Consider the following 14,585-nt stretch of genomic DNA (forward strand, 5'->3'; position numbering starts at 1 on the left):
GAAAGAGGTGTTTGACTATACATATAACTTTGGTCACACATTTAACCAAATTCTGTTTAAGTGCTCATGAAACTTGTTTTGAAAGAAAATGATGTATTTAACAATTTTTAAGAAGGATATGATATTAAAATATGAAAAACAATCTTATTATATTTCATATTTATTTATCTTTGGGAAATATCAGGAGCGGATCCCTCCAGTGATTGATGAATTTCTTTACATTTGTGATGATGCTTATAGCCGTAAAGAACTTCTTAAAATGGAAATTAGCATTCTCAAGGCTATGAACTTTGATCTTGGTCTGTCACTCTCCTACAGGTTTCTTAGGCGTTATGCTCGGGTGAGTAGAAAAAATATATCTTCTTCTTTAAGTTCTGCTTAAGTTATAAACCACATCAGTATTAATTTTTTTAATTCATTAATAATTAGCTTAAAATTGGAAATTGTATATTTGCTATTTAAGGTCAAGCTGTAGTCACAATAAAGTTGTACACTGTTCATGTATAAAGTAACATCAAGCAGAATTTTGTATTATTTAAATTTGTATATCCCAAGAACAGGAACTTTTGTATCATAAAAATAGATTATTTTTTTGTTTGAATTTTTAAAATGCATGTTTTTGGATGGACTTTTAGAAATGAAACTGGTGTCTTTCTAGAGGAAATTGTAAACACCTTGACTTATTTTAGTACTTAAGATTTATCTTTGTTCAGAAATTATGAATAAAAAATTTCTGTTAACCTTGGCAACTTGAGTTTTAGTTACTGTTTTTCATAAATTAAGCATTTTCTTTGTTGAATAATTCAGGTACTTTTGTTATAGTAGCTTTGCAGAATTTTCCTTTTTCTTTTCAAGATGAATTTAAACAACAGTTAATAGACCCACTGTCTAACAAAAAGAAGTGCTTTTTGTTTGTTTTCACAGAATGTCAGTAAAGTTAGTGTGTAAAAATAATTGTGTAATTTGTGTTAACAGTTTTTTAAATCAATATCAGATTCACACAACTACTGTTTTAACCCTAGAATTATCAATGAGGCACATATGCTTTTTAAACACACTTTTCTAAACTATTTATGTACCAAATTGCTTGTGAATCCATTATTTTGTAGGTTACAGAGTCACTAATAACAAACAAGTCGAACAAAAATACTATTAATATTGCATCAGTAACTACTGCTGGGGTGGGACCCACTGTATATTTCACCCAGAAGATGAGTAATTTCATCATACTTTTTTATTTAGTCAGTTCTTTATACATAGTGTTGGAACAAGCACAAAACAAAATTATAATTAATATGATGCAATATGTAATTCCCACTGGTATTAAAAAAATAAAACCAAATCAATAATATGAGGATTAATATTTGTGAAATTAATTTGTGTTTATAGGGATGATCAAGTTATTCCATACTTAATTTTAAATTTAAGTAACAGGACAAGAATTTAGTAACATAATTGGATCAACATGATGCAAAACATGAAAATATATAATACTTGAAATAAACTTTCAAAAACAGGCAAAGTTTATAAAGTTTGCCAACAATGGTCAACAAGGTGACTTCAGTTTAAGCTTACAATTAATAATTATAATCTCTTGGCTTCAATAAGTTCAAAATTTGTTACAAAAAAACCTGCAAGGAATTGTCCATTTCATTATTATTAAATGTAAAATAACTACATTAGAAATTGTTTGGTGAATGCACTTAGCCTTAAAAATGGTCTTACTTATCAAATTGATGGGTTTGTTTTAACTATGAGCCTTATGTATCATAATCATGAAGGTAAGTTAGACATTTAACATGTAACTTTATCAGATCAACTTGTCAAAGAGATGTGTTGTATCATCAGTAAAACATATTTGACAAGTTTTTATTGTGCTTTATTCTTTAATTAGTTGTAGATGAGTATAGTCCTGCTGTATAAAGAAGACAAGCAGCAAGGCATATGCTGTTAATAATGACTGACTCTTAATAATTGTTGTCTAGTAGATTAGTATAATTAAAATATTGTAAAATATGCCATGAATATAAAAAGAAATATTTTTGTTATCATACATTGCCTATGTTGATTACACAGGCCTGCAAATTTAAATTTCATAAACATTGTTTTGGTTTTAATAATGGATTTTCCATAATTCAGCTATGCATATTTCGAAAATAATATTCATTTGTTTTATCACGTAAGGATTTGTTACAAATCAGGAAGAAAAAACTTACTTAGAACAAATTATTATTTCATTTACCATAATGAACATTTTTTATTATTATGTCTGTTAACACAAATACAAACAAACTGAAGAAAAGGGAAGAACATTGATGTCAAACGAATATGCATCCTCATTGATCCTGATTTTTTTGTGAAATCTACATCTTTTAGTCTCAAAACTACATGTTATGTACTGCATCTGAAGCATCTCGTTTCAGTGACCAAGCAGTAATCAGCCATCATGCTTATGTTCCGCCTTCCCTGATACCTCCTCTCCATTTCCCTGATGTCTTGATAAACCTTTCCCCTTCACTGATGGCACCAAGATTTTCAAGAAAATAGTCAATATGTAAGTGTAAGAAATGAACTTTGAAGCTCATATTACAACCCAGCTCTTTGAATTTATCAAGTAAGTTATTGACAATATTTTCATAAATTGGATACTTGTCGTATCCTACAATTTTGTCAATAACATCTTTAAAGGCAATCTATGCTTCTTTTTTAACTTTCCTCAGTGTACTTTCGAAATGTGCATTCGAAGTAAATTTCCTAATCTGATGCCCAACAAAAATCCCTTCTTTAAGTCTTGCTTTTGAAAGAACTGGGAATTGCCCACATAGATACTTGAAACAATCACCATCTTTGTCTAAGATCTTTACAAATTGCTTCATCAAGCCCAGTTTTATATAAAGTGGAGGCAATAGGACTTTCTTTGTGTTGACCAAACTTTCACGTTCAATGTTTTTCAATCCTGGTATCAGGCTGACTCTGCGTGGTCATTGCTTCTTTATCCAGTGCTGATTTTGTTCTATACTGCCCCATTCACACAAAAAACATGGAAACTTTCTATAACCAGATTGTTGACCCAGCAACATACAAAGGACTTTTAAGTCTCCACAAAGTAGCCAACCAAGTTCTTTATATTTGACCTTATTAAGAAGTTCAAGATTTTTGTACGTTTCCTTCAAGTTAACCGAATGAGCAACAGGAAAGATGCATATATGTTACCATTGTGAAGGAGAACACCTTTAAGACTTCTTTTGAAGGAATCAATGAACAATTGCCACCCACTTGGTTCATAGACTGCAGCTCCTAGCATTGGTATTAATTCAGCAATATTGTTGCAATAAACCAGTGAACCTTCTTACGAAAAGTATGGTATAAGCTCTTTCTCATGATTTCTGTACCAGTAAAATGATGTCCCTGGAGAAAGTAAGTTCTTAGCCCAAAGTCTGAACCCCAAATTCTCTGAAGAATCCTTTGGAAGGCCCAAATCTCTCACCAAATCGTTAAGTTCACCTTGTGTGAAAAGTTGTGGTTCACCAGACGTTTCAGCTTGAAAGTAATTCCTATAATCATTTCTATTGACATTAGATTCAGAATAAGATGAAACTGTATCAAGAGTTTCCATTGGAGTAGGTACAGGTACATCAGGTTCATGAGCAACAGGTCTTGTAGCAGATTGAAGGTTTGGATGAGAAATTTCCTTTTTATTTCGAATATCGTAGCCTTGCACATTACATGAGCAAAAATAGCAGTCATCTCAATGGTTTCTAGGCTCATGCTAAACCACTGGAATTCCAAAAGGCAAAGACTTTTTCTTACCTTTAGTCCATTGTCTAAACTCTTCGACACAAACCGTGCATACTTTGTGCAGAGCCCATGATTTGACTTGGTCTCCAAGTTTTATTCCAAAATATGCATAATATGCTTTTTTGATGAATTCTGTAATGTATTACCTTTGTTTCTTTACAACAAATTTACCACAAATATAACAGAATATGTTTGGGTCATTTACACAACCTCTTGTTGTCATACCGATGAATAAATAATATTGAAAATAAAAAAATTAGTGATACATCATGCAGCCTGTTAACCTTTATATACTAGCAGTGTATTTCTTGTGGGTTCTAGAAAAATCAATAAGACTATCATGTCTGTCTGGAAAAATTTATAGCCAGTAGTTGTCAACATTTGAAGCATAACAAAATGGGACCCGATTTCAGTGAAAATGATTCACTTATGTAAAAGTGTATATGACATTTTGTGAAAAATCTGTACATGATGGAGAAAAATGGATATTTTCAGATTCAGCATACAGGAATTACTGTAGGACATGTAAAAACTTCAAGACAAAAAAACCATTGCAGGCCTGTGTTATCAATAGACATTGAAATAAATGTTTAAAACCCAAAATATTACTATCCCCCCAAAAAAAATTTATTCCACTTAGAGAAAAAAAATTTTCTCTTGTGAAGATGTTTTTATTGTTAACTATTTTTGGTTTTATTTTAAATCTCTTAAAAGGTTGATCTTTCTTTGAACAGTGTGCTAAAGTTACTATGGAAGTTCTGACCTTAGCTAGGTACATACTGGAGACTTCATTAATGGACTATGACCTGATTGATACGAGAGATTCCATGGTTGCAGCAGCAGCACTTTATTTAGCAATCCAAATGAAAAACCTAGGAGAGTGGGTTAGTTGATACTGTTCATTATGTAGTTTCATTTATAAACTCATACCAAATAAAGTACAACTATTTACTGTTAGTAAATAGACAGCATTCATGTGAGATTCTCCTCTCATAGAAATTGTGGTTTGTGGTAGATTTTTTTATATTTTATATATAATTTCTGGTTGGCTTTTATAAAGTTAATAAAAAGCCAATATTCAAAAAAGAATTCAAAGCTCCACAGTAACTATATGACTATAAATAACCATTCTTGTACATTCAAAATATATCCCCAAACCATGAGAACATGTAAATAATAGATGATGCTCATGTGCATCATGGTGCAGATTTTAGTTGAATAAGCATATATGCCTATAAATATTCTATCTTATATTATTTGCATTATTAAAATAAATGCTCCTAATCAAAACAAAAAAGCCAATAGCACCTGGTATGGGTATTGATCTGTGAAGTGGCATTGAATGCAATAACTTGTAATATCAAACAAATTGTGATGAATTTTGATTTTCACAGACTTCAGTATAATAATATGGTAAAAATTATGTTATTTATTTTTCATTGAATCATAAATGTAAATTCTTTAAAAAATTGTTGTTGTTTTTTTATAAAGATTCAGTTGACACAGTTTTCCAAGATAATAGTTTAGTATGTTCAACAACTAAGTCAAGTGGCGATAAAATGCTTTACTATATTGTATTAGTGGTGGCAATTATGCATCCGATGACATTCATAATAACAGAGGCAAGAATTTGACCGAGGAGAGTTCCTATTTTTTCACCACCACCACCCCACACACACATACCTCTCTGGTTATAAAATTGACCATTAAAGACAGTGTTGTCCTTCAGGGCTAACTTAAGAAGCTGTTTGAATTTTTGTCAGTTAAAATTAGAATATTGTGCATCTTTGGTTGGAAATCACTAGTAATTATTTGGGTAGTATTTTTTGTTGTTGTTTTCAAGTGGATTAGCTAATAAATGTCTTTACTGGTCACCTTTACGATCAGATACAGGGTAGTGATGGGATCACTCCTAGATACAACTATGACAGAATAGATGCCCTTTCTGTTACAAACAAGTATTATATAGAAAATATTTTTATGACTTGCTCTATTACAAAAGAACTTCACTCATTGTAAAATCTGTAGCCAATAACCACACACTGTTTAAATGAAGTCTCTTCCTGCACTTGCTATTCAGCAACAGTCTTTATTGATCAGCCTGCTTGTATACTCTAGTGTTGTGAGAGTGATATTTTTTTAGAGTATGGACATAAAATGCATTTATATCCAGTAATTAATAACCATTACATTCTTAACATTTCCTGTTGGAAATGTATATGCTCCACAAATTTAATGTATTTATTTGAATCGTAAGCTTTTCTCGCTTAAATTATATCATTTGTTACAAGTGAAAATGTTTCTTCACTGTGTGTTATGACAGCATTAATGACATTTGTAAACAATAAATGTTTCAAAGTTCTGTTTTTGAAGACTTGTCAAAATGCTAATTGTTTATCTTCTATGTTAACTAAGATACTTTACTTCTATGGAATTTGTATACAACATTCATTACTGAAGTGTTACAAATTCAATATACACTATATATTTTCTGCAAATATTAACATCCTTTTAGTAAATAAAATACCATGACCTCTCCAATTATAAACAACATGGGAAACATATAGTTATAATAATATAATTTTGTATGTGTATGCATGTAATAAACTTGTTCTTCCTGATAGAGCCCAACCTTGGAATATCATTCAGGCTACAATGCTTCAGATTTGGAAAATCTTGTCCTACGGCTCAACAAGCTTATAACGACTCCTCTTCACAAAAATCTTCAAACAGTGAGAACAAAATACTCTCACAAGTATGTTTCATCATTATTTCTAAAAATGTATTTGATTATTGGGGAATTGAGTTGAATGTGTTTTAAAATGTTTGTGCTTTTTCTAACGTATAACCACCTCGGAATGTTAATATGCTTTAATAAAAAGCATTTTGAAAGTAAAGTTTAAACTAAAGAAATTATTTTTAGAATTTTCAGGTGCTAATTTTCAGTTGTCTTTGTTTTGTTTTTTTCTATTTCTAGTTAAGGACTATTTCTACTGAACATTGATTCTCATGATATTAACCACTGCACAGGTTTTATTTACATCAGTTTTTATATAAATTAAATTATATATATATATATATATATAATATATACACACATGATGTTACTGAATCTCACTATTTTGCATTATCCATTTTAAATGGGTTTCTTTTTCAATATATAAAACAACAATACAAAATGTTAAATGAAATAAGCATCATACTTCTTGGCATACTAGTTAGCATGTATTCAGTTCACAATTTTAGGGGATAACTGGAAGGCTGAGTTCTGCTGATGGAGGGCCATTCTTAGACTGACAGTTATGAAACTAGAACCCTTAAGTGTAGTCACAGTGGCAAAGCTGTTAGTTTCAACTACACCATTACATACATTCACCAAGTAATGAGTATAGTTGATTATTTGCAATTCTTGTTACTGTGAGTTCTTTTTCTGCTAATGGATAATAGCCTGTTTCGGATCTTAAAAACATATTTACAAAGTTGAAACTTTAATATATATATATATATAACAAATTAATCTTTACACTTGGGTATGACATATCTAAATATTCAAAAATTCTTATTGTAAACATGTCTTTCTTGGACTTCTGGGTAAATGAAATTGTTTGTGTGCTTGTTATTCAGCAGCAGTCTTTACTGATCAGCTTGCTTGTATACTCTAGTTGTATGGGAATGGCATTTCCTGAATGTATGGAAATAAAGTACCTTTATATTATATTTAGCAATTAATAACCATTATGTTCTTGAACCTTAATTTTCCTTTATCAGCACTAAATAGGCTGTGCTATGTTAGGTAAAACAACTTGAGTTATTAGTGAGGTTAACACTTTCACTAGGCACCTTTTTTCTGCACGTCTGGAGATTTTAGTGAGTTACATTCAAAATTTGATTAATCCATTTTCTTATCACTGAATGCAAATAAATTTGCATAAAAATGTAGCTAATAATCCAAATTTTAATATTATATAAGTTTTAAGTTCTTAATCGTATAAGGCTATATTAAAAGAAATTTCTGGATTTCCCTCTCTCTCTCTCTCTCTCTCTCGTTCATATTGATTTTTTGGCTTTTGATATATTTGTAGAAAATAATTTTTTTTGTTTAAAAAATAAGTGTGAATAATTAAATATTATAGTATAAAAAATACTTTACATGGTAACAGTATTCAGCAAAAACATTAAAAAATGTTTTGTTTGAAATTGTAAGCATTTTACACAACATGGTAAAAGTTAAATTTTTTACTGTGTTACTTCTTGAGTCATTGATGTACTAAATGTATTCAAACAATGTTATTATGAAGTGAAATTAGTACAAATGATTCTACATGTGAACCTCTATAATATTCACAGTAGTGATAAACAGTTGTAGGTTGTTTTGTACTAGCTTTACTGTATCAGGTACCTAATTGATAAATTATTCAGTTTTATTCTTCCTCAAAATTTTGTGGTATCATAAAAGCTGTTCTCAGTGAATTATTCTAAATTATACTAATGAATATATCAAAAGTGTTCTTGTAAAACTTGTTTGCAGGTCTTGAATAGAACAGTGCCCACATGCAGTCACTTAAGTATAACTTTGTTAAAAAACAGTTTTTACAAATGTGAAAACAATTAACATAACTATATGAAAATGTTAATCCCAAGATATAGTTCAGTTGCATATTCGTACAAGCTAGGAAGATCAGAAATATATGTAGCTTTAAATTAACAGGGCCTGTGATAGTTTAACTAGTGCCGTAATAGTTATAGAAATATAAAAAATTTTCCCTAGTAATTTGTGTGATGCTAGATGTTTGTGATCTCAAATCACACAATGTGATACCAAACCACAAATGCATACTACAGTACTGCACACAAAAACTCCAACATAACTACTCTTAAATGTAAGGTGACTAAGCTCTATGAATCATTCAAATTTAACAAATAGAATAAAATATATTCTTATGTGCAAAACTTACATAAAGAAAAACTTGATTGCATTGAAGTATGAAAATCACTATACACTTAGATCTTAAACTATGTTGATTTAGTTTCTACGAAATACCATCTCATGTGTTCATTGGATTTAATAAAAGCTGGGTAATTTCACAATTCTAACCATTAGGAAAACTGAAGAAAGATTACATTACATGGACACTGCAAAAGAAATATAATTTCAAAATACTTTCATCACCTATCATTGAGTCTCTTGCAATGGGCCCATTTAATACAACCTACATCTTCACCCCAAATTGACCTTTAGAGTTTCCATACTATAACTTTCAATATATTTCATTTGTATAATGTCTTAAAGCCTCCTAAATAAATTTCAAACTGTTTTTCAGCAAAACTTTGTATTTTATGTGTTATTTTACTCTACCCTAATTCTGTATGAGGTCGGCTGATCTTGTAAGCACTATAAAAAAAAGAAATTACCCTCTTTCTCTCTTTTTTTTTTCTTGAGACTGTAAAATGAGATTACATTTGTTTGTCCTAAATAATTTAAAGCTTGTAACAATATACATCTATTTCTTCTTAAATTTTATTGTTTTATTGCCCTTCGAACTGTGTCTAACTAATACTCCTGCAAGCGTGTATCCCTCCCCTCACTTATCGAATTAAGCTGAAAAGGGTATCCGTGTGGAAAAAATTAATGCACATGATGGAGTTCTTATAACAAATTTTTGATATTTTGCACTGTTAAAGGTTCCAGAAACATTTACTAGTTATTCTTGCAGATAAATAAAACTATGAAATTTCCACTACCACACACACTATTGCATCAACTCTTATCTGAATTGATTACTTAATGACAAACTTTACTTTTTAAAGTAGATTTCTAAAGACCAAGAAACTAACACTTTTGAATAATTGGTTCTTCAAGAGTAAAGGTTAAAAAGTCATATGAGTAGGAAGTGTTTGTCAAGGTGGCCATGAAAGCTGACCAATCCCAGTTGAAGAATGAGACATTATGCAACATAAGTGGCAATGCCACCTTGAAAAACACTTCCCTGATGTGTACTTTTTTATGTTTATTATCCCACAACTTCTTAATCATTAGCTTTTTCAGTCTTGAAGGAGAAAGTCATGTTTTTTGAGAGTGCTCAAGTTCCTGGACCTTTTGTAAATGTACTTGACTTTTTTGGTGATTCTGTGTGCTTATGCTTTCATTGAGACTACTTTTTTCAGCAATTTCGAAACATTGTACAATGTGACAAACACTTTTTTGGGGGAAAAAATCATCTTTCTCTGTGATTTATCACGATTCACCAAAACCTGATGAACATGATTGGAATGCACTTCCTAGATATTAACATTTGAGGCCACTCTCATACAGTGCTGATACTGATTGGATAATTCAGTATTAAGCAATGAAAATTTTATCATCGTGATACAATACTATACTAAGTTTAAATTTAACCATCTGCAAATCCCAATTTTAATATCACAAACCGAATTTTCAGTAACAAAGCGATACAAGCATTTAATTTGTCAGTAACACAGATTAATTTTTTTATATTGCCTCAATATCAAGATACTGCTAATATCAATGTATGGCTTAGGAGGAAATTACAACAGTGTCCGTACTCAGATTGAAACCACAAGCAGCTGCTGGTATTACCTATTTTTAATGCCAAGCCTGTAAATGCTGGTTTTTAAAATATAATTCTGAAATTAAAAAAAAATATATATATATATGTAAGGTTACTTTGGTTCTCCTTTTTGGACACTGGTTGTGAAGTATTTAAATCAGTGCTCTTTCACACATTTAACTATTGGCAAAGCAATACATTACATCCATTAGTTTAGAAGGTGGGGCCATTTTAAAATACTCTTAGGACTAAATAATCTTCTTGGAAGTATTTTTTATGTTTCAAAGAGTGATTTATAACATTTCAACTATATTATGTTATTTCTCCTCTGTTATTAGCTAATTAGGCTGGCAAATTGTAAACAATTTAAAAAGTCATTTTAAACTGTTTAATACAATGGCTGTTAGTGATTTCACTGACAGATGTAATATTGCATACAGTTGGTTTCAGTGATATCGTAATACTTTTGTTTCAACATATTGTATGTTTTTGCAAAACAATAATTTTAATGCTAAATTGTGGAGAATTATATTGTTTTAATTTCATCAGTTGATAATTTTATATGTAGCTTAAATGTGCTCATATTTTAATTTTATGCAGAGTATTTTTTGAAGTTGCCAAGATACCTCCTCTGCAAACATGAGCTCTTGTCATATGCTTCCATGATGTGTTGTGAATATTGAAGATGATGTATGAAGAAGCAAATTGAGTGAAGAGTTAGCATTTTCTGTGAAAAGTGTTTTATACTAGTTAATCATCTACTGTGATTGAATTGTGGTTTTAAAGTTTTTATGTTGTGTATGTGAACAATGCATTTTTATCGTAATTCTAGTTAGTATTTCATAATTGTAAATGAGAAAAGCCTCTAGTGTGATCAAGATATAAAAAGTCCTACAATGTGATTTTCTCTGTATTTTATTTTAAAACTATTATCTTATTAGATGAGAATTAAATTAAGACAGTCTAGTATGTATGCAGTGGTCACACAACATTTCAAAACAAATGTTACATGTTTTAAGATAAATTTTAATAAGTCTGTTGATACTTCTAATTTCATTTATAATTTTACTTCAAAAGACATTGTTGACGAAAGAAAAAAGATGATTGTTTAACCGATTTAAATTTGAAAAAGAAAAGTAAAAAAAGTGAACCTTTTCATTTTATTTTTCTATGTTGAGAAATATTGGTTTTGCTAACAAACCATTTTTTAGTAATGTAATAAGATAAAAAATAACTTCAAATAAATTAATTTAGCAGAGTATTAAAACTGTTTTTTTGCTCTTGACAGAACAATTGACATAAAGATAAAGTTGTAAATGTGGTGTTTAGTGTCCAAAGATAATTTTTCAGTTATATTACATTAGTTAATATTCAGAAGCTTCAATAGTTCACCACTACAAGGAAAACAAAGTGTTTGAAATATTAAAATCGTCCATATTCTTGTGAGTATATAAAAGTCATTCTCATTACTACATTGCATACTTGTAAATAAATTCCTGTATGTTATTATTTTGCTCTTTTTTTTTCTTTGGGTTTTTTTAAAGGTTATTTGCATTCATGATCTTATAATTATTTTTATATATATATATTGTCATAAAAATCAGTTTTGTGCAATTGTAGCTAAGAGTTTTCAAGGAAGAAGGAAACTTATTAGCAAAATATCAAAGCCGAATGGTAATGTCTTCAAATATCTGAATTAGATTTTGTTGGAATATTGTATTTGTATATAAAGATGAGTAAATTACCACATTTCATGAAATATAAAACTTGACATACTTAAACTATTTATAAATCCTCCCTATAGCTTGTGCTTTGAAATAATTTTAATTCACTCAAAATATATAATTTCTTGACAGCAACGTGTTTACCCCAAATAACAGTATTACCCAAATTGTTAATTTTGCACAGTTATATATATATAGAACATTCAAGCTTTCTTGTACAATATTTTGTACTTTTGAGAGAAGGATCAGCATTTGTTTTCACTGGTACGATCTGATTTAGAGCTGTTGAAAGTTTTAAACACAACTAATACTTGTCACATTTTAATACAAATATTTTATTTGGATATTCTACAGTCGTGATACTGAATAAAAGTAAGATTAGCCTCTGTACTGATTTGTTTATCATGCAACCTACCACAATGTCTGTACAATGTAAAATATTGTTTAGTGTCTGTGTAACAGTTGTATTGGTTTAACAAATGTTTTTTCTTTTTTGCCATTCAGGTAAGTAAAGAACTTTGTAGGTATAAATTATTTTTTTACGCATCGTAATAGAGAATGAAGATAAGTTTTATGGTGGAATATACCTGTACCTATAACATTTGAAAACATTATAGTTAACTTCTGGTCAAATGCAATCAGTAACTTATTTGGTATACATTGTAAAATTTAATAAATTTAAGCTACTTGTAAAATTAAAACACTTAATAAATAAAACTAAGGTTATAAACGGATTGGAATACTTGATGGTAAGTACACTTTAGTGATTGAAATCCTTACCACTTAAATATGCTTACTTAAACAAGGAAAATATGCACATTTTACAACTGATAGACAACTGAAACTTTTAGTACAAGGAGAAATCATAAATAAAGATGTCTCAGTGGAACAAGACCCTAAAACTTGTGATACTTTTGATCTATCACATGAAAGACAAGTTTAGTAGTTGTTCCCACTTTTTCTGGTCATTACTATCAATTTATGTACATAAACATGCCTAACTGCTCAGTTCTCCAAATTCATTTCTTTATTTCGATTCATAATATTAAATCATATTGTAAAATTCATTATTTTTATATTAATGAATATTAACATTAAAGGTTATTTGATGACATTTCAATCACTTGTAGGTATGACTAGGGCAAGTACTTGTATGAATTTAAATTTTTGTACAAAAGTTATACTATGGGCCTACTGTAATAAAAAATTAACTTTCCTGTTTAATTTGACAAAGAAAAAACTTTTTTTTTCTGAAATTATAGTTCAACTTGCATGACCTTACATTATTCTTGTGATACATATGAAAAATTTTTACGGTCTTATTAGACTGTTATAAACATCTTTAAGTTTACACACAAGCATCAGATATTAAATCTATTTGATCTTCTAGGTACTTGGATAAGTTATTTTTTAAAGGAACTTCAAAATTAACATCCCCTAGTGTCAATGAAAATTCATTATTTAAATTATTGTAGTTTTGCATTAAAATGTCAAATCTGATAAGTGTGCTAATGACATGTTTCATGTCATTAGAAGTTGAATTTTATTATTGTGATTTGTTAAAAGTATGCATCTCTAAATTGGATAGATGAACATAATCATTAGTGGTGTATAACTGAAATATTAAAGACTCATTCAACCTAAAATATCGTGGGTTGAGAAAAACTAAATATAAATTAACGTATCAATTATTATGCTACATAATTCCTTATGCTGATGAAGCATGGTCTGTAGATCAGTTGTTTGTGTGATACTACATCACGATAAGACTAACAATAATTTTTAAGAATTATAGTAGAGAGGAGGAGGAGAAGACATGAACGGATCAGAGAACCCCAATTAACTTGGAAAAGTCCTCTGTTGAATGTTGAGTGCTCCCCTACACTTCAACATGTATTATGAAACCAAATCCTATACCCATCTAGATCAGTGGATTGTAGTTTTATCTATCAGGAACCATTAATAACGTCAGTTTTCTCAAGCAGATTAATCGAGCTCAAAAATAGTGCGTTAAAATTGCTGGCTGTGAAATCTGGGGTGAACTGTACATTGAGTTATGTAGCCACTGTTGTGGAGTTGCATCACCAATTTGACCCAGTAGAATATAGTCATATATTTGGTAGAATTCAGAACATGTCTATTCTATAAAAACTGTGTATGCTAATAAGCTGCAACATTTACACTGCAATGTGTACCATAGCATGGCAGTGGTAAACCAAGATGACCTTTGGTTAATAAGTTGTGAAGGGAACTCTAAGGGCCTTTATGATAATATGTCTGACAGAAGCTATCTATCTCAACAAGGTATGAAATGCTAACTTCAAAGGAATTGCCAGAATGAACCTGGCAATGTTGGCTGCAGTGGCCTTGCCAGAGATAGCCTTTAAATATTCTGATCTTATTCTATGAGAGGTTACAAACGATTGCACCACACCCACAGATGCTGGGTGGTAACTTAGTTCAGTCTGAATGGCAGGGATATCTAAAACCTGTC

At 29.9% G+C, this 14,585-nt stretch overlaps 1 protein-coding gene across 4 annotated transcripts in view; it reads left to right on the forward strand.

Annotated features, from left to right (window-relative positions):
• LOC106464260 (G2/mitotic-specific cyclin-B3-like) overlaps positions 1 to 12,148 on the forward strand; it is an 84,455-nt gene extending 72,307 nt beyond the window's left edge. For all 4 annotated transcript variants that reach the window (XM_022392265.1, XM_022392269.1, XM_013924389.2 and 1 more), the window contains 4 exons: positions 185 to 340; positions 4,533 to 4,682; positions 6,423 to 6,553; positions 10,968 to 12,148. In XM_022392265.1, the coding sequence (XP_022247973.1) occupies positions 185 to 340; positions 4,533 to 4,682; positions 6,423 to 6,553; positions 10,968 to 11,010 (480 nt within the window). In that variant the 3' untranslated portion in view covers positions 11,011 to 12,148. The remainder of the gene's footprint in view (positions 1 to 184; positions 341 to 4,532; positions 4,683 to 6,422; positions 6,554 to 10,967) is intronic.
• Positions 12,149 to 14,585: the final 2,437 nt, after the last annotated feature.

Source organism: Limulus polyphemus, unplaced genomic scaffold, assembly GCF_000517525.1.
Source record: "Limulus polyphemus unplaced genomic scaffold, Limulus_polyphemus-2.1.2 Scaffold58, whole genome shotgun sequence".
NCBI classification, from domain to species: domain Eukaryota; kingdom Metazoa; phylum Arthropoda; class Merostomata; order Xiphosura; family Limulidae; genus Limulus; species Limulus polyphemus.